Raw genomic sequence first — 26271 nt, 5'->3', positions numbered from 1 at the left:
CAGCAGAAAGGAGGAAGGGGGAAGACGGCACAGAAGGTATTCCAGATAAGGAAGGTTTCCAGAATGACCACATAATCTTTGACTTCTCCATATGGAACGAGGGAGAGCTGTTTTTAGCTCTTCTAGCTTCAAGAAAAGCTTTCAAAAATTATCTGTATTTCAGCCTGCCATCCACCTAGCTAAAAGCTAGAAACTCTAAGAGGACAAAAATGAATATCAGTATACACAATTAGCAGCCGCTTATACAGTCTACCCTGTTGACTGACTACCAAACCATTCCATGCGTGCCATTCTTCCTATACAAGAAGCACATTCACAACATTCACAAGGGAGCCAACCCCAACATCCACCTGCTCCCTCCACTTGGTTCAAAGTCGAGCGTCTCTGGATGATGTGCAGTCTTCCCCCTTAAATCCTGATGTGCGCTTTTGTGGTCTGCAACTCTATACACGTAAGGAAAATTATCACCCTTAATACGTCCAAGAGTGGAGTAATAATTGGATCAAGACCAATTTAAATCCCAAATGAGACTTTCTGTTTCCAATAATGGCAAACTATGTTATTTTAATTAAACTTTCAGTTTTCTAAAAACAACTCTCAATGCTAGATAATTTTCTAGTTTCTTAAGTGAATAAATGACCTGAAAATATGGTAAAGAATTAGGAAGACAGTACACAAATGGGAAAAGCCTGGAGATAAAATGAATACGAATTATACTTTTGCTCTGGAGGCATTTCTCAAGTCAGGAAAATGTGAAACTGTCTTGGTGACCTCACGGCAAGGCAAGAAAATTAAAGCCCAGGGTGATATAAGAAGGGGAATTTGTAGGAACTCTCCTCACATGGTGGAGACCTCAAAAAGCTACACCACTTAGGGTGAGAATGAAAGAACCAGCAAGGGTGATTTCAGGTTGAATTAAACTTAGTGATCTTGGGTATAGAAAGCCCTGAACTTCATTGAACACAATCCTCAACGAACAGGCTTCCTAGGGTTCTTTTTACAGAAAGCTGCCGTCTCCAAATGCTACAAATATTATTTCAAATAGGATAGCCATTATCCATAAAAAGATAATCAGACACACAAGAACACTGACACGATGAATGAAAACCAGCAAAAACAACAGACAATATCACAGGTACAATTACTGTAATGATCAGACACAAACTATAAGGCAACCAGGCTTGTCATGTTTAAGTGAACATCTTAACGTAGTAACCATAGAAACATTGTGAAGGATTCTGACGTGAGAAAAGATTGGGTATATTAGGAGATCAAAACCGAGGTCCAGTTGGCTAGACTGTAGAGCCACTATGGGCTCTCCTGCGTGACACAGGGCCTCAAAGGTAGCCCTTAAGTTCGTCCTTAACCCTGGTCCCTCTCCTGATCAACCACCTCCCATGGCTCCCTCTTGCCCATGGATAAAATCCGTGCTTGGGCTCCTGAAGAACCCACAACCAACCTGGGATCCTGTGGTCAGCTGGAGAGGCAGGCAGGGTCCTCAACTCAGACACCAGACCCCTCCACCCAGCCACGCCCACTCAGCCAGGCCCCAAGCGCCCCCTGCTGGCTTTCGGGGAGGCTGGGGCAAAGGTGACAGGACAGTTTTGTTTGTTTGTTTGTTTGTTTGTTTGTTTGTTTCCGTGGAACCTGCAAAGGGAGGTGTGTGGGTTCAGGGTGGATCCCAGGCCAGGCGACAGAGGGTCACTGAGGGCCCGCGCTCAGCGGCTCCACGCGCAGCCAAAGTCCGCCCTCGGCGCGCAGGATCAGCTCCGGCTTCCTGCGCGGCTCCGCGTCGTCAGGCAGGATGCGGAAGCGCAGCAGCGTGAGTGCCAGGACCACCTTCATCTCGTTCATGGCGAAGGTCTGCCCGATGCAGTTCCTGCGGGCGGGAGGGCATAGGGGACTGTGCCGGGACCTGGCCCGGGACCTGGCCCGGACCGCCATTCCCACCCGCAGGGACAGAGAAGGGAGCTAAGCATGCCTGGGCCCCATGTGGCAGGGCGTACCCCTGGCTCCAGCCCCCAACTCAGACCAGCAGGCCTGGGGCGGAGGTGGGGGGGCGGGGAGTGCTTGAGCACACTGGGGCCACTCCCTGGTCACACCCAACCCCCATTCCCCAGTCCCTTACCCATAACCTCTGAGAGGACAGGGAAGGAGAGATGCTCACCATCTTCAATTTTCCCCCTTCTCGCCCCAACATCACCCTGCCCCTGACTCAGATCCCTGCTGTTCTCACCTGGGTCCGGCTGAGAAGGGAATAAAAGCCAGAGGTGACCTCTTCTTGATGTTTTCTGGGTCGAAGCGGAAGGGGTCATAGACCTGGAGATAGCCCAAGACAAGGCTGCTGGGTGGGGTCTCCCAAGGCAGCCGGCCTTGGAGAGGCAGACATGTGTATGATAGGGGCGGTGATGTCTAATTTGTCTGGTCAGAACCTTGCGCCCTCCCCTAGGTCCCCCAACAGGACTGGACAAGGATAAGGAGAGGAGGAGACAGCACCTCAGGGTCTGGCCACACAGATGGGTTGTGATGAGTCCCGAAAATGTTGATAACGCAGGCAACACCTGTGGGAGAGAAAGGACCAGTTAGAAAAAGGTCACCCAGGCCTGACGGGCTCCTCTTCCTGCCCAGGAGCTCCTCCCCCTGTCATCGATGGCACCTTTGGGGATGACCCGGCCATCAGGAAGCGGGATGTCCTGGGTACAGCGTCGGGAGACAATCGTGACTGGGGGGTGTAACCGCAGACTCTCCTTGATGCACATGGTCAGGAAGGGCAATTGGGCTAGATCGTCCCTGTAGAAGAAGTCCCAAAGCCTTTATCCGGGGAGCAAAAACAGAGACACCTCCCACCCAGCCCTCCCGCTGCTCTATGAGATCCTTTCTCTCTATAACAAAATAAATTCCAGTGGATCAAATACCTACAGTCTTATTCAGTTGTGTTCATTAAATATGTACAGCTTTTTGTATGTCAGTCATATCACAATAAAGTAGTTTAAAATAAAAAGGAAAGAAAAGAAAAGCAATGTTACAAAAGTACCAGAGGAAATTTAGCCAGGAATTTTTAGAGGCTTTTCTGAGCAAAGCACAACACACAAAAGCCAACCATAAAAAGGTTTAAAAATTAGCATAAAAAATAAAATTCCTTATTTCAAGAGAGTAAAATCAAAAGGCAAATGAGTAAAAAAGAAAAACAGATCCAATGTTTTTTTTATCATGATACTATTTAAAGATACTAGTAATGCAATCAGACAAGGGGGGAAAAAGGAGAATGATGCAATTTGAAATGTGGGGGTAAATGTGCCATTTTTGGCAGATAGTGATTTTTAGAAAATACAAGAGAATCCACCAGAAACCTTGTATAAATGTGAAAGATCCAGTAATGGAGCTGAATTCTTTTTCTTTAATCCCCTTACTTTTTTGTGGTGATTTAACTTTTTAATAGCTGATATAGTTAACTGGTTGAAAACTGAAAAACTACAAAACACCACTCCTGAAAGGACACACAGGAAGTCATCGACGGAAGTTAAACCTAGGGTGGGGATGAAGAAGGAAGTTTATTTTTATTATAAACGCTTTCGTACTCTTTTCTTTTTAACTAAGTGCATAATTGCGTGTGAAGTCTTGGTTGAAAAGCATAAAAACTCCACCTGACAGGACTGCTGTGCTGAGCAAAGGCTTAGAGTGGAGAACATTACCTCCAAAATGCCTCCAGCCTAATGCTTCCTCACCATCTCCCAGCCCCTGGACTGGTCCAGGCCCCAGAATCTCCTCCCTGGGCCCCCATTCCATGGCTTGTCCTCTCTAGTATGTCCCCCACACTAGCCATAGAAAGATCTCTCTGGTACTCAGATATGATCTGTGCTCCTCCTGATCAAACTCTTCCAGTGCTTCTTCATTGTCCTTAGGTTAAATTGTAAACCATTAACATTGCTTTCAAATTTTAAACCGTTAACGTTTCTTCCACTCCTCCCTCTCCCTCTCCCTCTCCCTCCCTCCCTCCCTCTCTCTCTTTCCCTCCAACCCTTTTACTCTCTCCTCCCTCTGCCTCTGCCCTTCTCTCCACCCCTTCACTTTGCCCAGGTGTCTTCTTGAGCTAATTGCACCCTAATACATGCAAATATCTACTGATCAGCATCCATGGTCTCAGCTATGACACTCTTTTGACCCTCAGCCTTGCCTATCTTGCTGTTGGCCCCAGTCCTGCCCATGTGGACTGGGAGTGTCCTAACCTGGGATTATTCTCCCCACCAGGCTGGGAGCTCCTAGAAGGCAAAGGCTGGGTTTGGGTCATTTCCAGGTCTCCAGGACACAGAATGGGGCTGGGGAGATTTGGAGATGGCACAGAATTGGGGATGGGAAGGCAGGTTAGCAGTGTTTGCTGAATAGAGACTAAATGGATGAACATTCATTCAGGTGTTCCTGGACAAGAGCCGAATGACTTTAGTCCCTAGGTGTCCTCTGTGAATCCTGGACTAAACACTGTGGAAGGAATTAGGAGACAGGAGATGAGCAAACATTCAGGGAGTTGGGTTTTTTGTTTGTTTGTTTGTTTGTTTTAATGTGAATTTAGAGAGAAAAGGGAGAGTCATGTCTCCTGAATATGTGCTAAGCGGCATCGACTGCCCTAACACATAGTCACTAATTCTCTCAGCAGCCCAGATCTTTCAGTCCCCAAATCCTGTAGCCTATCCCCTGCTATCCAGGCTGACTACCAGACCCTGCCTCTGGTCTCTGCTCCCACTCTCACTAAGCAAAAATGACAGAATTGACCAAAAAATCTTCCCTCTTCCCCGCCTAGGAAGCAGAGCCAATGAGAGGCGCTCAGAAACAGGCCATGAGAACCTGCACTCACCATTCCATCTCTTTAGGTTCCCGGTCCTTCAGGAGCTCTTGCACCTCCCGCCGGCAGCGCTCCTGGTATTCTGGGTGTTTTGCGAGGTTGTACAGGACCCAAGAGAGGCCACTGGCTGTGGTGTCGTGACCTGAGAGGCAGCCAGACAGGCCGGGGTCTGCAGGCTGCTTCAGCCATGGAGGGTAAACTGTGCCCTGACATGAGGCCCTCAGGGAGGGTGGGGAGGATTAGGAGGGATGGGGTGGTTCAGGGCCCACCCGCCAAGTCCCTGGGTTGGAGAGACCCCTGCCTCCTCTGTAGTCCCACTGGGACCCTCACCCTCAAACATGAAGGTGTCAGCTTCAGCTCGAATGTCCTCGTCTGATAATTTCTTCCCATCTTCATCCTGAGAGAAAGCAAGACTCCCCAAATCATACCAGCTCTGAGGACCCTGAGACAATCTCTGAAGCTCCATCATCCATCCAGAAGCCCAAGCCCACCCTGCCATCCTAGACCTCCTTGTTCACTATTGCCAGAGGCTTCCATCCACAGGCCTCCTCCTTGGCCTCCTTGCCTCCTGGTGGGAGGAATCCACGATCCATGAATATTTTCATGTTTCTATGGGATGAGGGCTTTCTGAGAAAAAAAGTTAGCGACAGCTTGGGTTACAGGATGATCGAATGGCAACTTGCCTTGGAAGTTACAAATTGAACATTGCTCCAGAATAAGTTGCTCACATTCTAGGATAGTAAATCTACAGATTCTTTATCTTCCCTGGAGATAAGGAATAGATTGTAGATCCACGGATCCTATAGACTTTGCCTTCTCACTGAAGAACATTTGTTTGTGCTCCAGAGCAATAATAATCTCTCTCCCTCTTCTCCCTCTCTGTCTCTCTCTCTCTCTCTCCCTGTCCCCCTCTCTCCCTCCCTCCCCCACCGCCATAGGGAAGAAGGGGCAGAAGTATCAGCTGTCCTGTGTAAGTTCCAAGATTCAAAATGTGAAGGTACTTCTGTGATGCAAGCATGGCTGCACGTACAGGTTAAAGCATCATGCGGCCCTCAGAAGAGTTTGAGAATGCAGAACCAGAGCTACAGTTCTACTCTGGCTACTGTTACTGCTGTGAGTAATAAGTGGACTGCTCCGACCCATGGTTCCAGAGCATCTGCAAATATAGATCTCCATGGTAGACTAACTTGCTAACTTGGAAGCAGAGTAAAATCTCAGGCCCTTTATGTTTTCAGACTTGGCAATCTCCAACAGGCTGCAATACATGGCCATCTCTAGAATCCCTACTTCCCTTCCTCAAGCACCCTCTCCAGTGCCCTATGCATCAAGTTCAAGTTCTTCAATCTGACATTTGAAATCAAGATCCATCCCACCTCTTGAATTCAGATCCCAGAGAAGTATACCTTGGTCAGCAGGAGCACATCGATGAAGTCCAAAGTCTTGGTCTTAGCCTTGGCCTTGAGGAAATCATCAATACCGTGATCAGAGAGGGTGCGGCGCCGCTCCTGGATGACGGCATCTGTGAAGTCGTGCACCAGGCGACAGGCCCGGCGGAAGCGCTTTCCATCAGGGGTAAGGTAGTACAGGAAATCCATGTGCAGGAAAAGCTGATCATGTCGTTTTGTCGTGAGGGCACTGAGCTCCAGGATGGTGGCAATATATTCACTGGGCTTCCTACCAGATGAGGGCAGGAAGAGAGGCAACAACTTGGCTCACCTGAAGACCCAAAAGTACCTCTCACCAAAAGCCAAGAGCTACCTCCCTTTAGGAAACTGAGTATCCAGAAACAGATGGCCCCACACATACATGGTGGGGGCGATCCAGGAGACATGACTCTCTAGACTTTCTTCTCTCCTGCGTCCTATCTCTGTGAGTTGCCTCCATGCCCCATGAGGTAAGACATCGTGCTTCTCGCTTCTCTTTCCTACCCAGTATCTGCCCCTTCTCCTTCCCAAAACATTCCCACATAACTCAGACTTCATCCTTTCCCAGCTGGTGAGTGAGCCCAGCCCTCTCCCTAGTCTCCTTGCATCCAATATCAACACCATCCTGTGTCTACACAATAGTTGGTCTTCTCTAGAGTCAGCTGTCCAAGCTCAGCTTTGGACATGACTCTCATCTGCTCAAATGCCTTCCGTGGAAACCTCAAGAGAAAGTTCATACTTCCTTCCCTGACTTTTTAGTGGCCTCAGGATATAACCCCTCCAACCTCATTTCCAGGATGTCTCCTCACTGTTGCACACACTCTACTCATCCCAGCCTCCTGGAGTTTATCATTTGTCCCTACCATAAAGTATTGCTCTTTCTCTTTCCCCTTCCTTGTCCTTCAATGTCTAGCTCGACCCACCTCCTCCAGGAAGGTACTTCTGATTGCCCCGGTCAGTCCTCCCTCCATCTGCTCCCTTGGGTCTATGGCTCATGTTCCCGGGCTCTGGGCAGAGACTCACTCTTGGCAATGGCTGTCAAAACTGAAGATGCATTTTTGTAGACTGTCCAGGGTCATAAGACTGATGTGTTCAAACATGTCCAGACGGATGGTGCCCTCCAAGGCCATGCGCTGCCACTTGGCCTGGACAGAGAAGGGGACGGAGCTTAGACTTGCCTGACCCCTTCCCCAACCCCAACCACCTGGAGGAACTGCCCACTCGAGCCTGGTCCTCCCTGCAGATGCGTGTGCCTGGGGCTCCACCTGCCAAATCTTCAGTAACAGTGAAGATGACCACCTTCGGTGTCAGATAAACCAGGTTGGAATCCTACATCCATTTATTAGCTCACTTGCTAGCTGTGTGAACATGAGCAAGCTTCCTAAACTACATGAGCCTCAATTTCATCATATGTAATGGGGAAAAAAAGTAACCTCTGCCTCACAGAGTTATGAAAGTTAGACAACATACGTCGTGGAATTTGCCTGTCGTTTCTGGCATATGGTAAGTGCTCGATAAATGTTGGCTGTCACCATCTTCATTGCTATAAATTGATTAGGAAGATGTCCCATGTTGGGAGAGGTTGTCGTCCATGGGCCCCAAGCACCCTGCACAGTCTTCAGTATGCCAAAAATGCGAGGCCCTGATGTTCTTTACCTGGGCCCTCTCTCAGACTTGTATTTGCAGCAAACGACCTCGAGGGATGAGGTTGTGTCTCTCCCTGGACAAATACCTGGCTTGCTTCCAATTGTTATAAAAGTTATAGAGTCCCTAAACTTAGTGTTCCTCTCCCCTATTGCAACATACTGCATGAGCAGGCATCCACTGAAGCGCACTGGTGTCACCTCATGAGATTTGGTGACTTGGAGAGAGAATGCAAACCAATAAGAAGCACATGCCACTTGAGCCATGAGTAATAAATTGTCCTTTGTCTCTGGCCCCGGAGTCTCGTGTCTCTGGCACAACCCAGGGAACAGTGACAAGCTCACTTGTGAGCTTGCAAGTATGAAAAAATTCCAGGTATTTCACAAAACCCTTACCTCCAACCCTTCATTTCCCTACATATATCTACACTTTTTTTAATGTGATTTTTCAGCAACATCTATTAGGAGGTAGAGTCTATTGTACCACCTTTTGACTTGCTTTGGCCACTAGACTGTGGTGAGAATGATGCGGTGGTGATCCTAAGCTTAGATCTCAAGAGGTATTGCATCTTACTCTCAATATCTTGGCGCCCTGCCTCTGCCATGTAAACAGCATGAGACACCCATGAAAGAGAGAGGGAGAGAGAACCCTATGAAACAAAGTCTCGAATGTCTAGCCGAGTCTATCCTAGGTCATCCTGCAGCTAGCCAAGCCCCAATCATATGAGAGGAGATTGAGCACAGATCAGCAAAGCTGCCTACTTGACCTACAGCTAGCTGATCACAGGTACATGAGTGACCCGATCCACATCCAGAAGACCCAGCCAGGTAACTAACTCATAGATTTGTTGGCAATAATAAACGCTTACTGTTTTGAAGGGGTTTGTTAGTGAGCAATAACCACTGTGCAATATTCGTCATCATCATCAACCATGTCTTAAAATTCCAAGGCTTCTGTGAGGGAAACAAATGAATGCCTTCTGAGCATCTACCACGTGCCAGGGACATGACTCCATTAGGTCATCTTGACTACCCTACAAAATTGAGACTATTATTCCAATTTACAGCTGAGGAAACTGAGGCTCGTAAAGGAAGAGCAATGACCACAAAACCACTCAGAAGAGCCAGAATTCCAGACAAGATGTCTCTGAGCTTCCATCACCCCCAAGGCTCCAGCTGGGCCCCTGGGTTCAAGAGTCTCACATGCAGGATATTCACGCTGTCATTGAAAATCTTCATATAGGGCTTCAGGATATTAAAGTGGAAGGCAGGTGTCAGCATTCGACGATGGCTGCTCCACTTGTCACCGGCACTCAGCAGGAGCCCATCCCCTAGCAGAGGCAGCAGGGAGTGGGCAAGGGCAATGCCTTTTTAGGCCCCTCAACGGCATCCTCAACCCTCTTCACCCGTAGTTACTCACCCAGCCAAAGCTTCAGGGAGTTGTAGAAGAAGGAGGCCTTGGGTGCAATGGCAGCTGACATAAATGAGGACCATCACGGACCATGGAGAGGGGAGGGAAGAGATTTGGGTTAGGGAGAGGGGATTCCCAGCCAGGGGTCTGCATTCCCCTTCCAAGTCCAGCATAGCAGGAATGGGATAAGGGCAGAGGGAACAGGGAAGGCGGGGAGGTGAGGGGACAAGACCAGGCTGTAGCACAGAGCAGAGCAAAGGCAGAGCCCACAGACATACTCCGACATACTTAGACACACCCCAACATGGCACAACATGCCCAGCATGCCCTAACATGGCTCCTACGTGGTCCAACATGTTCTACACACCCGAGCACAACACAGCGCTCTGCAAAATGCCTTTATAGGGATCTCGAACACCCTGTCTGGCACAGCACTCTCTGATGTCTCCTGGGACATCTGACATGATCCAAACATGTGTCAGTATATCCAGACAGGACACAACAGGCATGACACACCCTGACATAACACAACATACTTTGACACGGATGCAAAGACAATCTGACGTGACCTCAGTGCGTCTCACAGATGGGCCCCAGATAGGACTTAAATATGGTCTCATTAATGTCACAGATGCAGACCAGGTGTGACTCAGACATGTCCTATGACCTGCCTTGGACAAGACTCACCACATAAGGTATCAGACACTTCTCAGAGGGACCCTGGGTCCCAGACATCAGACAAATCCCAAACATGGCTCAAGTATGACCAGCAGGAGAACCAGACAATCTCAGATGGCATCTCAGACAAGCACAAGACAGTCCCCAACATGACTCAAAAGTCCTTGGCTACAGCTGAGCCCCAGACACAACTAAGGCCATCTCTATTTGAGCCCAGGTGTGAACGTGCACCAGCTGTTACTAGGTCATGAGTAGAAACATAAATGCGACCAGGCATGTCCATACAGAAGATGTCACGCAGACACATCCTATGCATGAGTAGACATGACTGGAGGTGGGGCGGGTGGGTGGGGGTCGAGGTGAGACAGAGAAATTGGTGTCTCTGCCACCGCCCCTTCTATCTGCACTTCTGTCACCTGCCCAGTTGGAAGCAACGTAGAGACCTCAGCAATGGGCAAGCTGTGGCCAGGGGGATGTCTACCTGGAGCAAAGAGCACTGGCTTGATGCAGTTGGGGTGGAAGATGCGAACGGCTGCGTGCCAGGGCCCTACCCACCAGCAGCACACATCCCCATAGGTGCTTGCCAGGTCCTGTGTGTACAGGAGACCTTCCTCTGAGCTTTGAATCTGGAGGGGAACAAAGAGGACCCAATTCACATTCTTCTAGGTGGTCAGAGGGAAGCACCTACAGGGCAGAGACCCAGATCTGAGCCGCATTTGCCACACCCTCAGTACATGACAATGCGAGTCTTCCCTCATTTGGATCCCAAAGACCACAGTCACCTGACTTCTATCCCCCTTTTCCAGATATGGAAACTGAGGCTCTGAACAATGAAGTCACTTGCCCCTGATCTCCCAGATAGTAAATGGCGTTGCTGAGACCTGAACCCAGGTCTCTCTGAATCCAGGGCCTGAATTCTTAACCATCAAACTGCTTTGAACTCCAAAACAATAGCTCTGAGAACCCTGTGCCTGCCCAAACAGGGCAATCAGAGTGGCAGTGACTGGATGAGAAACTGGACCAAGCCAGACAAATTAAAAGGATGCCTGCAACTTTTCCTGGAACTGTTGGGAAGAAGCTCACTTTTCCATGGGGGCTGAGCTTCTAGAATTCCTCTTACTAGCATGAGAGTTAAATGATCACAGAAGAAAACAGAACTAAAAAACGAAAACAAAATACTAAGGACATTGTGTGACACCTGCATCCAGCTATGTCTGAAGACAACCTCCATGGACTTGAGAGTTGACCAATTCCCTTTATTTGCTTAGATCATACAGGCTTGAGTTTCTACCACTCAGAACTGAAGGATATCTCAGCAGCCGATGAGAACAGAGGACCTGCCCAGAGTCATCCAGAATTTTGGCATCTGAGCCAAGCTCTCTGGTGAATGCTACCTGTTCCCCTGCTCAGCCCCATCTGTCTGAGGGTGAGGAAGGGAAGGGATCCAGGCTGACATGGAGTCTCTTTGGAGAGATTTTGGGGCCTGCAGCAGTAGAGCAATGAATGTGACGTAGATGAGCCACAGGATATTGTAGAAGGAACTGACTCACCGGAAGTGGACATCACAGAAATAGCAAGCACAAATCCTCCACCAGCCACAAGCCCTCATTGCTCTGGGGATGGGGGGCACTGGGGGCCTGGAATACGAACAATGCCCCCTGCATCATTCTACTCTCTGTTTCTAAATGTTTCTGCTCATTGTTCCAGACCCAGCTCCAGCAACTCCTCCTCCAGGAAGCCTTCTAGTCTGCCCCAGCAGAGACCGTGCTTCTTCTCTGGGCTGCCACAGCCCACCTTTGGCCATTCGTGACCACCCTAGGTTGGGGATCCGTCTATCCAGATTCGTCTCCTTAATATTGAGGTTTCCTCCAGGACAGAACCTTGGGTTGAAGCCTCTTGAGGCCCCAGTGGTGCCCAGGACACCAGGGCAGGTGACAGACAGCCTTGGAGGGAGAAGGCAGATTTGTATACAAGAAAAAAAAAGAAGAAAATGGCTGGAAGGAAAGGAGGAAGAGGGCCAAGGTCCCTGCTCCCCAAGGACCCTGAGGTGAGGGTTCAATGCACTTGAGGAGATTGACCGAGAGAGGGAGAGTGACTCAGCTGAGGTCATACGGCTAGAACCATGAGCTTGGCAGGGAGGAGCTGGAAGCCTCAGGTGTGCCACGGCACCCACCACCATAAGCTGAGTGTGAATACCTGAGGCGTTAGTGACAACCCTGACTATGTCAGGGTGGCATAAAATGATGAGCGGAATAATGGGACCTTGCCAGACCATAAATCCTTGGGGATAGGTGGTCACCAGCTGAGTAATGTCCCTCAGGCCTTGCTCTGTGGGGGGGACCTGCAAGCAAGGCAAAGCTGTCACTCACCAAAAGGAGCCATAGCATGTCCCCCCTGCAGCCTGTGCAGTGCACAGTGTATCTAGATTCTGTTCAGATAGAGGGAATCTGCTTCCTCTTGCTTCTTTCCTCTTGTGGCAGGGGGATCCCGGAGGCTCCCGCAAGTCCCCAGGGTATACCTCAGGACACAGGGAGAAAACATGCTCTCTGCCCATAGAAAGGACAACCTTGACTAGAGAAGATGGACTTTCCTCATTCTGGGAGTGGCTCCAGACTGCTGGGGGTGTGGGCACAGGGAGGTCCCCATAAGGTTAGTGGACAGCAGGGTGGTCTCAGGACTTATCCGTGGGTCTTGATCCCACATCCTTTCATGCCCTAGCTGGTCCGCATGGTCTTCAGTTACTCAAAAGGTGAAGGGTCTGCAGTTCTGGGACCTTCCAGCCCCAGTGGACCCAAGGGACAGGCGTGAATTCTACTCATCAATCAGGAGGGTGGCTACCATCTATGAGCCCCTTCTGCCGGCAAGGTTCTGTGAATAGAGCTTCCTATCTGTCCGTTCTTCCGTCCATCCATCCATCCATCCATCCATCCATCCATCCATTATCTATCTATCTATCTATCTATCTATCTATCTATCTATCTATCTATCTATCTATCTACCTATCTTTCTATCTATCTACCTACCTACCTACCTATCATCTATCTATCTTTTGCTCCTCAACTCATAGACATGCCCATCAATCATGCTATTTAGAAATGAAGAAACAGGCCACATTTCTTTCCCATGAGAGGAAGGAGGGCAGTTCACCTTCTGGTGAGGCACCCTCTCTAGTTCTTTAGGTTGCCCCATCCAAGCCTGACAAATATCCCAGGTGTTCTAGGCAGGTGCACATAAGCTGTTTCCACTCTTGTGACCTGGTCCCTGCTCCCCAAGGACCCTGAGGTGAGGATTCAACACACTTGAGGATATTGACCGAGAGAGGGTGAGTGACTCAGCTGAGGTCATACGGCAAGAAGGAATAGAGAAGAGTGACCAAGGCCAGCTCCCATGGCCAAGCCCTCAGAAGGGGAGGACAAGGACGTGAGAAGGGTCTGGGATGGCAGAGCAGATGAATAAGAAAAGAGGGGTTCCCGTTGACACCTTTCACTTCTCTGATGTCTTAGACCCAGCCCAAGCCCTGAGACCCATTCCCAATCCCTTCGGGAGCCCAGCCACCTGATACCCCGGACTCTTCCTGCTGCCCACACTCACCTGGCCCAGGTGACCCCAAAACCAGTGTCGCTTCGGGGGCTGTGGGAAACATCGGAGGCGGTAGCAGTTGTCATAGAAGGCATAGGCCCGGGCCAGGAAGCGGGCCAGGAGCCAGGAGGCCCCCACCAGCAGCAGGAGCAGCCACGGGGAGGCTGCCGGGAGCCCAAGTCCCAGCCAGGACAGGCTCAGCTGTAACATTCTGCAGGGCGGACAGAGGGTGAGCTTCTGAGGCCAAGGATGGGGTGGCAATGGGGGGCTCGGAGGCAGAGATGGCGGCAGCATACAGACAGAGAGAGGGGACCAAGAGTGTGAGGGACGGGACGGGAGTGGCAGGGATGGTGAGTGCTAGGGGCAGGGAGGACTCAGAGATAGGCAAATGCAGGTTCAGGAAGGACAGGAGACCCAAGAAAATACAGAGGAAGAGAGACAGAGGGAGAGACGGGGAGAGAGAGCAACAGAGAGACGGAAAGTGAGAGACACAGAGACGGAAGGAGAAGAGAGAGAGACAGAGAGAGAAGAAGGGAGAAAGAGAAAGACGAATGAAGAACCTCTGAAACTGCATCAGAGGGAGGTTGCCAGAGGCTCCGGTTACAAGGAAACCACCATCCCCTGGGCCAGCCCACTCCTCAGAGCCACCCCGCCTTGGGCAGTGCCTCCCCCACCCTGAACCAGGACCCTCAGTCCCGCCAGCCCCAGCCTGGCACCTTCTGCCGGGAGCAGCTCCTTCCTCACAGCCTCCTCGCTCTCTTCCTAGAAGGTCTTCTAGCCAGGCCGACCTGTGAACTGAGCAAGGCAAGGCTTGAGTGAGTCAGCCAATCCCCAAATGAACTCGCCACTTCCTCCCCATTGGCGGTGGCCCAAAACTTGAAGCCAGTGCCACCTGAGTCCAGAGAGGAACCAGCTCAGGGTTCATGCAGTGTGGATATTGGATCCTCAGGACTCAGCACCTCCCATGTCGGGTAGAGTCAAATCGAGGGGTAAGCAAAAGTGACTCTAGGCCCCCAAGTTTACTGTCTCCCCTACCCTCCCAATGCCAGGGTGTAGCAGGTAAAAGTTTGAACTTGAGTGTTGCCAGTTACATCTTACCTCATTTTCCAAAATCTTCTCCCACCTGGGCCCAGAATCAGCTCACACTTGCGTTACTCAGAGACAAAAGACTCAGGCATCTGTTATGTTAGGTGGACAGCCTGGCAGGAGTTCAAGTCCTACCTGCAAACAACCTAGGGCCTGGACTTAGACCTGCTGGGAACAAACAATCCAGCCTGGCTTGGCACTTCCCTGTCAGCTTCAGAGCAGGAAGGGCCTAGGGAAAAGAGGGCACCTAGAGGCAAGGAGGGTAAAACTGAGAGGTCCAGACAGGAGAGGGCAGATCTGGGAAACCCCGAATGCGTTCTCCCTTGCATGGCTCTGACTGCCAGCTATGATGGCTCCCTCTGGGCTCATTCTTCCATCTGAGAAACAGGATGCCAGATGAGATCTTGACAGGGTAACAGAAGTGTGTTCCACAGGAAGGTGGCAAGGATCAGGAACCCCCCAAAAGATGGAGTGAAGGATAAGGGCTGGCAGCTAGGACTTGTGCTGCTGTGTGCCAGTATGCTACATAAAGTAAAACGTCTCCGCTCAGAGGACTATATGAACAGTGTGCCTACTGTGCGCTGGGTACCTCAAAGAGCATCCTACTCTGTGCCAGGAACTCTACATAAAGTGTGCCTACTGTGTGCCAGGTTCGCTATATAAAGCACATCTACTGTGTGCCATGTACATTCTACAATGTGCCTACTTGTGCCGGGTGCCCCCCAAAGTGGGCCTACTGTGTGTCAAGTGCTCTACCTCAAGTGTACCTACTATATGCCAGGTGTACTCTGTAAACCGCATCTACTGTGTGCCAGGTACTCTCCACACAGTGCACCCACTGTATGCAAAGTACTCTACATAAAATTCTGTCTGCCAGGTGTTGTACATAAAGCGTGCCTACTGTGCACTAGGTACTCTCCATAAGACATGCTGACTAAGTGTCAGGAGCTCTATATAAATCACACCTACTGCATGCAGAGTACTCTAGGTAACGCATGCTCAGTGTATGCCAGGTACTCTACATAAAGCACACCTACCATGTGCGTCAGGTACTCTACATAAACTAAACGTACTCTGTGCAAAGGACTTAATTAAAGCATTCCTACTGTGTGCTGGACACTCTATATAAATTTGGTCTACTGTCTCCCAGGTGATCTATAGAAAGCATGCCTGCTAGGTGCTGGGTACTCTATAAAAAATGTTCCTTCTGTGTGTCAGGTGCACCACGTAAAGTAAACCTACTATGTGCCAGATGTTCTGCTTGAAGGTGATACATCCCCCTCCCCTCACTCTCTAGGCCAGTGCCCTGAGGATCAGGCAGAAACCCAGGTGATGGCATCCACGGGAGGGAAGACACCCATTTAACAGAAGAGCAAACTGAAGCTCAGAGATCACAAACCTCTAGCCCAAGTAGTCGAGCTGGAAGGAACCCAGATCTGTCATACTCCCAAGCCCAAGCCTTTTCTCTCTGCCACACGGCTCCACCTCCACTCATAAGGAAGAATACCTTATTAATCCGGGGACGTATATACTGGTGAATCTCAGCCAATGTAGTAACTCCAGAAAGGAGATATCTTGAGGCCTTGTGTCACCACATAAGTTATCCTTCCAGTTGACCTACTGCTCTGCTCCTGGCCCTTAATCTTGTCTAGAATTGCTCTGGGGGGTTGTCTTAGGTGAGGGACTGCTCGAAGTGCGGGGCTCCTGGCAGAGCGACTGAGCAGGAGAGTGGGGGAAAGACAGTTCTCCTGACACTGGTAGTACGTCGAGGAGGCTCCAAACCTCCCTCTCCCCTCTCCCACTGGTCAGGGGATTCAGGTGGCTAGTCCTACAGCCCTGCACCCTCCATCCAGAATCTCCTCCCCTCTGCAGGGGCAGAATTCAAATGCTGGCAGGTCCTTCCATATCAGAGACAGGGGGCAGGGCCAAAGCATGATAAACCAGAGTCCTAGGACACGCAGGACAAAGAGCTCCCAGTGCCCCGAGGGACTCAACTCATGCAGGCCTACTGTGTGCAAGAATGGTCATGCTGCCTAGAGCAGGAATGGCAGCCACCACCAGCATTTGACAACATAAGCCACTGAATATGTTTTCAGCCCGTCAGGTATATGAGCCTTCTTCTCCCCATTTTACCGATGAGGAAACTAAAGCTGAATTCTATTTAAGTGAATTGCTCAAAGTCACACAGCTGGTGGAGCCAGGATGTGCACCAGCCTTTACACTGGGTTCTCCAAAGCACTAAGCTCTCCTCCTTCTCATTTTTCATTAGCACCACCTCCCAAGATGCTGGCAATAAGTAAAAGCAACAATTGCATGTAAGACACATAGGACAGAGGAAGGAGTCAATAGATGCTAGTCATTGTTGTTGCTCTGGTTGTTGCTGTGTGACCCCCCCCCCCAACGGCTCTGCAATATCACTCTCACAGGTCCGTTTTTACAGAAAAGGAACCAGAGACTCAGAGAAGTGAAGCAACTTGCGGTAAATTTGACAGTACAGGTGACAGCAAAGCCTAGAACATAGTATGTGCTCGGTAAATATCTGGGAAAGAAAGCGAGCTTTGCTGTCATGAGCTTTAAGACTTGGCTATCAAAATGTGCTCCTCAGATCTCCACCATCAGTATCACCAGAGAGCTTGCGGGAAATGCAGTTTCTAGCACCCCCGCCCAGAAATACTGGCTCAGAACTGCATCCCAGCTGCGAGTCATGTATACTTCTTCAAGTTTGAAGACCTGTTGCTTTAAGACCTCCGAGTCCGGGTTCTGCAAGGGACATGGGGAGGGGAACCCCTTCGCCTCTCCAGTTCTCAATTGTTTTCAGTTATAAAATAAGGCGAAAAACATATACCTCCCGGGGCTGTTCAGACAACCGCAAGTTTACTGACCATCTGTTCTGTCTGGTTACTACTGTTCTAGACACTGGGGATATAGCAGGCAGCACGGCAGACATTGTCCCTGCTGTCAAGGGGCTCATGTCTCATGGGGAGATGGGCGATGATCACATAAATGATCAGAAGCTATCAGACAGTGACCAGTGATATGCCTGGGGGAGAGGTCCTACCTTAGGCCGGGGGTCACAGTGAGCAGAGACCTGAATAAAGAGGGAGGGTCTTCAAGGGCAGACATGGAATGGGACACCCAGGCTGCACAGCAAGGCAAGCAGGTTCTTGTTCTTTTGACACTGGGGCTGAGAGCACTAACCCATGAGATTACGCAATGGATCCTTAGGAAGGCCAAAGTGGGCAGCAGAATCTGGCCCCATATCGAAGCTCTAAGTGGGTGTGGAACATTCACCAGCCATGACCTAGAACTCAAACCCCAGCAGGGCTCTGCAGCCATCACGAGGGCAGGGCCTACCCAACCAGGGCTCCACCGATTACAAGATAAAGTAATAGAAGGGCATCTCAGGTGGGGACTTTGCTCCAAGACTGAGGAGGCTAGACCATCCCCAAAGGTGAAGGTCGTAGCTTCCAAATCACACAGGCCTGAATGTCCCCTCAAATCACACAACTAGGAACATCTCAGCTGCCAAACAGCACAAACCTGACTTATGAAATGCCCTCCAGCCAGTATAGAGGGGAGGCGGAAACTGGTCCTTCTCCAGGGGCCCTATTACCCCCATCCAGAGCGAGGCAAGTGTGTGTCAGACCAGCGGTGCTGGTCCCTGCGTGAGTGACCAGCCTTAGGCACAGCTTGTCACCCTTCTGAGCCTCAGTTTTTACATCTGAAAAATAGGCCTGATAAAACCTCAGTGTTGCAAGAGTTCTAGCGGACAAAGGCAGAGTGAGGAAAGTATATTCCAAAGCGATATGTGAAGGAAATTTTGCTTTTTGTGACAACATGGATGGATGGATGGATGGATGGATGGATGGATGGGTGGATGGATGGATGGATGGATAGACCTTACGGACACTATGCTAAGTGAAATCATTAGACAGAGAAAGACAAATACCGTATGATCTCACTTATATGTGGAATCTAAAAAACAACCCGAAATAACGAACTCTTACATACAGAGAACAGATTGATGGTTGCCAAAGGTGAGAGGTAAGGGGTGGGGGACATGGTAAAGGGAATCAAAAGGTACAAATTCCCAGTTATAAAATAAGTCCTAGGGATGGAACGTACAGCATGGTGGCTATAGTTAATAATACTGTATTATATATTTGAAAGTTCCTAAGATAGTAAATCTTAAGTTTTCATCACAAGAACAAAATTCTGTAACTATGTGAGTTGTCATAAATTAACTGGAGTTATTGTGGTGATCAATATGGAATCATTATGTTGGACACCTGGAACTAATAGAGTTTTATATCAATAATGTCCCAATTTAGAAAGTGATATGTGGAAGACCGGGCAAAGTGGCGTAGATGACAAAGGCTTTGTATGACTCCTCCTGCGACCACATCAAAGCTGTGAAGGAAACATGGAGCAAGCAGAAAGCAGAGTTGCCTGGGGTCTAGATAAACAGAAGCCCTATGACTAGGGAGAGAAATAAGAAATTACCCTGCAATGGTAGGAGTCAGGAGGGGGCGGTGACATGAGGCTGCCTGGTCCGAAGCTGCTGAGAAGGACAGAGTCTACGCAGCTGCAGCAGGCCGCCCGTGACCAGACTTTTGCAGTGACAGACTTGCTCACTCTGAGCACCAGCACCGGGTTGACTGCTCAGGAAGCACCAGGGACTCACAGGGGGACGTCGAGTTGTTGGAGTGAGGGCCTGAGGCAAGGCTTTCTTCCGGACAGAAGTGCTGGCGGTATCCATTGCTCCTCTGTTGAGCCCTCCCCCACCCCAGTGTGTGGACGCTGTGCCGCCATAGCTGAGATGTCATCAAACTGCATAACAGAGGTCACTCCACCCAGAGGATTCCCCGAAACTCCATCTCCCCCAAACTCTGGCCCTACCCAAGGCACATCCAATTGTGTCAGTTGTCCTGTGCTTCTTGCCGAGCAGCTCCAAGACCCACACTACTGGCAGCTGGCCTCGGTTTCTGGTGTGGCCTTTTGAGACAACTATAAGCACAGCATCTATGGATTGCTTGAATCTTAACAGATGGCCTGCAGCTGAACCCCTCTCAGGACCGTGCCACTGGACACTTACTATACAAAGTCATGCTAACGAGACTGGGAGACTTAGGAACTTTGCTTAGTACATAGAAACAGACACAGAAAGTCTGCCGAAATGGGGAGACAGAGAAGCAGAACCTACATGAAAGAACAGAACAGAGCTCCAGGAAAAATGGAGTTGAGCAATCTAACAGATGCAGAGTTCAAAACATCGGTTATAAGGATGCTCAGTGAACTTAGGGGAGGTGTAGGTGAACTCATTGAAAACTTTAACAAAGAGATTTAAAAACCGTAAAAAAGGAAAGAGAAATTATAAAAGGGAACCAGTCAGAAATGAAGAATACATTATCTCAGATGAAGACTATATTAGAGGGAATCGACAAAATGGATGAAGCAGAGGATCAAATCACCGATGTAGAGGATGGGGAAGCAGAAGACATCCAATCAGAACAGCAAGAAAAAAGAAGCCAAGAATATAATAATAATTTAAGGAGCCTGTGGGACAAAATTAAGAGTAACGGCATCCGTGTCATAGGGGCACCTAAAGGAGAAGAGAGAGAACAAGAAGTTGAAAACCTATTTGAAGAAATCGTGATGGAAAACTTCCTTAACCTGGTGAAGGAAATAGACATACAACTCCAGGAAGCTCAGAGTCCCAAAAGAGATGAACTCAAAGAGGCCCACACCAAGACACATCATAATTAAAATGCCAAAGATTAAATACAAAGAAACGATAGTAAAAGCAGCAAGAGAAAAGCAGTTAGTTACCTACAAGGGAGCACCCGTAAGACTGGCAGCTGATTTCTCAAAAGAAACTATGCAGGACAGGAGGTCTTGGCACAAAATAGTCAAAGTGATGAAAACCCAGGATCTACAACCAAGATTACTTTATACATCAAAGCTATCATTTAAAATCAAAGGACAATAAAGAGCTTCCCAGACGCCCCCTCCCTAAAAAAAAGGGCTGAAGGAATTCATCTACACCAAGCCAGAATTGTAGGAAATGTTGGAGGGACTTCTTTAAGAAGAAGGAAAACACATGTATCAAAAACATAAATAAAGAATGGTGATAACTACATAACTATCAACAAGGACTTCAAATGGAAAAGAACTAAATGCTCCAATCCAAAGAAAGACTGGCTGAGTGGATAAGAAAATAAGACTCCTACATATATATGCTGCCTACGAGAAACTCATTTCAGATGAAAAGACACACACAGACTAAAAGGAAGGGGATGGAAAAAGATATCGCTTTGATGGACATAGAGGGTATTGTGCTGAATGAAGTTAGTCAGGTAGAGAAAGACGAGTATCACATGATTTCATGTACATGTGGAATCTAAAGAACAAAATAAACAACAACAAAAATGAAAACAAACTCATAGATACGGAGAATATTTTGAGGGCTACTAGATGGGCAGGGGGTTGGGGGTTATGGTGAAAAAGGGCGAAGGGATTAAGAAGTACAAACGGATAGGTACAAAATAGTCATGGAGATAAAATAGGAAAATAGTCAGCAATGTTGTAATAAACATGTAAGAGGGAAGAGGGTTACTAAATTTAGTGGAGTGTTCACTGTGAGTTGTATAGATCTCTAATCACTATGCTGTACAAATGAAATGAATGTGTTATTGTACACCAACTACAACTGAAAAAAACTTGTTGAATTTACAATGTAAATATAAGCAACTAATTGTCTATTATATTTCAATAAAGCTGTAAAAAAAAAGTGATATGTGACCTGGCTGACGCAGCCAGAGACCCAGGCACCAGACAGACAAGCAGATGGCCGACCGATGACAGAGGCAGAATCTTGAGTCCGAAGCCATATTCTTGGTCCACTCGTTCTTGAAGGGCAGAGGCAGGGGCCTGGGGAATGTACTCAGGGGCACTCTCCCAGGGCTGGAGGCAGAAATGGTGGCCGTGGCAGCGGTGGTGGCAGAACTGCCTTGTGCATCCTGGGTGAGTCATTAGCACCGTCAGCAAGGCAGCTGCACAGTACAACCTAGGGCCCCCGCCCCCATGCACCCATTACTTCAACATCGAGGCCAATGAGAATGAGGGGTGTCTGGCAGTTCTGGAGGCTCTTTGCCCAGCTGGCTGGAGACGATATGGAGGTCAGCGCCACAGAACTCGTGAATGTTCTCAACAAGGTCGTGACCCAAAACCTTGATCTGAAGACCGATGGTTTTGGCTTTGACACGTGTCACAGCATGGGGGCCGTGATGGATAGTGACATGACGGGCAGGCTGAGTTTCGAGGAATTCAAGTATTTGTGGAACAGCATCAAAAAGTGGCAGGCCATATACAAACGGTTCTGTGTTGATGGTTCAGGAACCATTGATAGCAGTGAACACCCAAGGGCCTTTGAGGCAGCAGGGTTCCATGTGAATGAGCATCTCTACGACATGATCATCAGAGGCTACTTGGATAAGAGGGAACACAGATTTTGACAACTTCATCAGCTGCCTGTTCAGGCTGGACACCACGTTCTGCACCTTCAGATCTCTTGGCAAATGTGGCACCGGCCAAATTCAGGTGAACATCCAGGAGCGGCTGCAGTCGGCTGTATTCCTGGATGGGAACACCAGACCTCTCCCCCTCTCGCCTCGCTGTAGCAGTCCCCTTGGACTCTTCGGTCTCTCCCAGGGCTGATCCTGTCTGCAGTCATGTCCTCGTGGGTCCTGCTGATCCACCGGCCTTTCCGTACTCGCAGTCATTGGCACCCAGCTCCTCAGTCAACAGCCAGGGCCCAACACATCCTAACGTGCCATGTGCCAAGTTATCCCGGCTCAAAGACACTCTAACACACCCGCCCCCACGGATCCCCTCACCCCCAGCACACCCACCTCACACCCACTCTATGACCCCTCCAGCGCATCTGTGCCAAGCCAACACTTGCATGGCTTCCATGCCCCAAAGCCCTTTTCTCAGTTCTGGGAGGGCCCCTCCAGTCCCCGTGCACCCTGGCACAGATGTTCACAGTTACCACCCGGGCAGCCAAACTCCAGGCCATGAATGGCCCACAGGCCCCAGTGCCTTCGTCTGTATTCTGCTCTCAGCCTGCTAGGCCCAGGAAGAAATAAATGCTCTCTCTGGGGGGGCGAGGCGGGGAGTGACACGTGAGTCATAGTCCCATCTACCTCAAAACGTAGGAATGTGGGTGCGTCTGTGTGCACACACGTTTTGCATATACATTGAAACACTTCCAAAAAATTCCCATATCACAGTGGAATTGGAAGAAGAACTGGAGTCTTAACCCTTTTAAATTGCTATATGGCTTTCATGCTTTCTTTCCTCCACATTGAGCTGCTATGACTTTTATCACTAAAACACAACTTTCAAAAGAAATAGGATTTGGCACAGTGGGGAGGGCACGTAGTTGGCGCACGAAGTAGATGAGCAGTTTCCTGTTTTGCGTCGCCATGAAGACACATCTCCCAGGAATCAGCCTGGGGTCTCTCCAGAACAAGCACGCAGATACCTGCTGGCTGGAGTTTCACCTTTTTCTCTGAATGTTGGAAAGGAACAAGTTCTGGACTGAGCAGAAACAAGTTCGAATCCTAGCTCTGCCACTTGCTTGGCTATGTGACCTCGGGCAAGTCTCTTGCCCTCTCTGAGCCTCACGTCCTCCTCGGTAAAACAGAGAGGTGAAGATATACCACCCAGGTAGTTCGTGCCTCAACAACAAACTGCACTTGGGTACCTACTCTGTCCCAAGCACGATGCTAGGACCTGGGACCCGGGATGAACAAGACAGATGAGGCCTCTGGATCATGGTGCTCATGTCTGATGGGGGTTGCCCACAGGAAATAAGACCAAGTCAGATGGGGGCAGTAATGAAGGAAATTAAGAGTGAGAAGTGCCAGAAGGTGACTGAGGGAGCCGTTCTGCATGGGGCAATAAGGGAGGACCTCCCAGAGACCTTTGAGCAGAAACCTGAATGACACGGGGGAGTGGCCAGTGAATAAAGATTACTATGCATCTCCCACAGCCCCGCCCCTGGGCCAGGACTGTAAAAGCCCAGCACAGGGTGAGACAACTGGATGCCTAAGGAGTCTGTCTCTCTTGCTTCCTTCCTCAGACATGCTGAGATAAACAAGGACAGCGAGGCAGTTTCGACCAACATCTGAGGGAAGCGGAACCAGCCCTGTTGGAGACTCGCCGTGATGGCGAAATCTGGCCTGACCCCAAACCAGAAGCTGCTGCTACATTTCACTTACCACAGTAAAGATGGGGCAACGGACTTGCTCTTGCAGACACATCACCCAGTAGCCCGGGCCTGCCAGCATCTTGGCAGATGTACCAGACGATCTGAGGAGTTGGCTTTGGAAAAATAAGGTGCGAGGAAAATTTCAACAAGGTCCTGAGAACCCACAATAGTTGACATCAACTTTCTCTGGATTTTGGGGGTGGTAACACCTCTGAAAAGTAGCCTGACCACCCCTACCACTCAGAAGGGTCAACAGAGATCATCCTTGTGGAGGGGGAAAGGGTGTTTCTCATCCAAAACACAACAAAGGGGGACCCCAAAGATATCTCTCAAAAGGAGCAGAGGAGCCCACAGGGAGAGAGACAGAATTTCGCTCGCCATTAGGGTATCTGCTTAGCCAGCTTGCAAGGGGCCCTTCCAGGTGCAGGGGAGCCGAGTGATCCCCATCGGGGGGCTCGTGTGCTACTGACATTGACCCAGGTTGCAGCCATGGGCTACATCAGGCATCTCTGCCCACCTACCTGCTGCCTCTCCGAGGCAGTACCGAGATGGTGTTTGGTGAGTGAAGGGCACCTGCAGGCAACCACCTGAGGTCAGGGGAATGACATCCGCCCTCTGCCAAAGGCTACCGTCACTTTCTTGTACAGCTACTCCCTCTGGATTCCAAGAACAGCTGCTCCCTTCACATCAGCCTGGGATGGTGGCAGCTCTCAGCTGATGCCAGCCTCCACGTGCTGCACTAGCCTCGATGGTGTCCCTTGGCCCTGCCCACACCTTCAGGAGTGGTCTCTTCTTAAACCTTCTACATTTATTCCATCTGAGGTCACCACCAGGACCCAACTGTTACAGTCCCCCGAGGAATGGGAATCCTCAGCGTCGGTTATGTGGGTGTTCACCGATGTTTGTCTAGGCACAGAACAGTCCTTCCCTGGAATGGGAGGGGGGCAGAGGAAAGAAAATATTTTTCTTCTAAATATTTACAGTTCCCAATTGTTTCCTTTTCTTACAGGAATCCTGTATAGCTTTTTAAATTATAATTACCAACATATGTAATTATAAATTTTATTTTTACAAGAAAAATGCTTAGCACCACGCTTGGCATGTAGTAGGACTGAATAAACACACCTGTGAGAAGCCAGAGGGCACTGTGGTTAAAAACAAGGACTCCAGGTGCCAGGGCCAGCTTCAAGTCAGGACAAGCTGTGTGATTTTAGGCAGACCTCTACCTCTCTAGGTATGTGTCTTCTTATCTAAAAATTGTAATAACAAGATAGCTGTGAAAATCAGATGGATCCAAATGAGCAAAGTGCTTCAACAACGCTCCCTGACACACAGTCAACACCAAACATGTGTTTGCGGTTATTTTTCTTATTATACGACAGAACGAGGACGCGGGCACCAGCCGTAAGCCCTAGGTCCCTGTAGCACACACATCAGGGACCTTACTGGCTACGAATGTCCTTCTTGTTCCCTCGGTCCCTAGCAAGGAGGTGGCTCCTAGGAGGGGAACAGGCACTGGGCTTGGGGCCAGACGGCTCGGGGTCAAAGCCCTGCTTCGTTACTCTCCAGCTGTGTGACCTTAGGCAAGTGACTTGCATTCTCTGAGCCTCCTGTTCCTCCTTTGTAACAAGAGAGGAATAATAGGCCTATGGCTTTGGAAGAGCGAGCTTGCACGTGTCTTAGTTTGGGTTCCCCGGAGGCGAACTCTGAGGCAAAGATTTGAGTGCAGATATTTTATTTGGAGGTGACCCTGAGACGAGAGCTCAACTGCAAGTCGTTTCTTTGGGAGGTGATTCCAGGAGATGCCAGCAGGGCAGTGGGGAAGTGAGATGGGAAGGGAAGGCAGCAGGGAAAGGAATTTCCTTAAGCTCCCTTTAGGAAGCTCCCACTGTGGGCATCTGAGGCTCAGTCCTTCTGGGGACCCTGGGGAGAGAGCAGAGAAAATGCACTCACCGTCATTGGTCAGGGCTGCTTGCAAGGACATTTCTTCTCCAGAATGTTCTTCTCCTGCTTGCTGCAAGGCTGGGGTCTGGGAGCAGGGGCGGGAATCTCTGGATAGCAGCTGCTGCATTAAGCAGGAGCACAGCCTGGTTAACTGACTGCAAGACATACACACTCACACGTGTGCACACACACGTGCACACACATGCACCCACGTGTCACTCCATTGCATACACGGTCACATACACACATGTACACACACGTGCACAAGTCGCACACAGACTTACATGCATCGAATGCGCACGTGCACACATTCACACGCATGCGCATACAACTGCATGCACACGCTCTGATGGACACATACTCACACATGTGTGTACAGTCACACAAACACACAC

At 49.5% G+C, this 26271-nt stretch overlaps 2 protein-coding genes across 5 annotated transcripts; one reads left to right on the top strand and one right to left on the bottom strand.

Annotated features, from left to right (window-relative positions):
* Nucleotides 1–953: 953 nt before the first annotated feature.
* On the bottom strand, nt 954–14367 carry LOC120606485 (cytochrome P450 4F3). Of its 4 annotated transcripts, none has more exons than XM_039867692.1 (13): nt 14289–14367; nt 13585–13783; nt 10475–10619; nt 9325–9378; nt 9108–9235; nt 7285–7406; nt 6241–6511; nt 5168–5234; nt 4850–4979; nt 2657–2790; nt 2497–2561; nt 2237–2319; nt 955–1879 (listed from the first exon to the last, which is right to left on the bottom strand). In XM_039867692.1, the coding sequence occupies exons 2-13, from the start codon at nt 13780–13782 to the stop codon at nt 1702–1704; spliced, it is 1575 nt and encodes a 524-aa protein (XP_039723626.1). In that variant the 5' UTR covers nt 13783; nt 14289–14367; the 3' UTR covers nt 955–1701. The 4 variants fall into 4 exon arrangements, with proteins under 4 accessions (XP_039723627.1, XP_039723626.1, XP_039723628.1 ...); XM_039867691.1 differs by lacking the exon at nt 10475–10619 and adding an exon at nt 12190–12334 and having other exon boundaries at nt 960–1879; XM_039867693.1 differs by lacking the exons at nt 13585–13783; nt 14289–14367 and adding an exon at nt 11192–11239 and having other exon boundaries at nt 954–1879.
* Nucleotides 14368–21028: 6661 nt separating this feature from the next.
* Nucleotides 21029–22698, top strand: LOC120606486 (calpain small subunit 1-like). Its single transcript, XM_039867697.1, is given in 2 exon segments — nt 21029–22153; nt 22155–22698. Coding segments are annotated over 2 exon segments (603 nt in total). The 5' UTR covers nt 21029–21770; the 3' UTR covers nt 22375–22698.
* The last annotated feature ends 3573 nt before the right edge of the window (nt 22699–26271 follow it).

The sequence above is a fragment of the Pteropus medius genome, unplaced genomic scaffold (assembly GCF_902729225.1).
Source record: "Pteropus medius unplaced genomic scaffold, Ma_sr-lr_union100, whole genome shotgun sequence".
Taxonomy (NCBI): Eukaryota; Metazoa; Chordata; class Mammalia; order Chiroptera; family Pteropodidae; genus Pteropus; species Pteropus medius.
The sequence above is the reverse complement of the archived record's forward strand: the minus strand, read 5'-3'. Positions and strand labels throughout refer to the sequence as shown.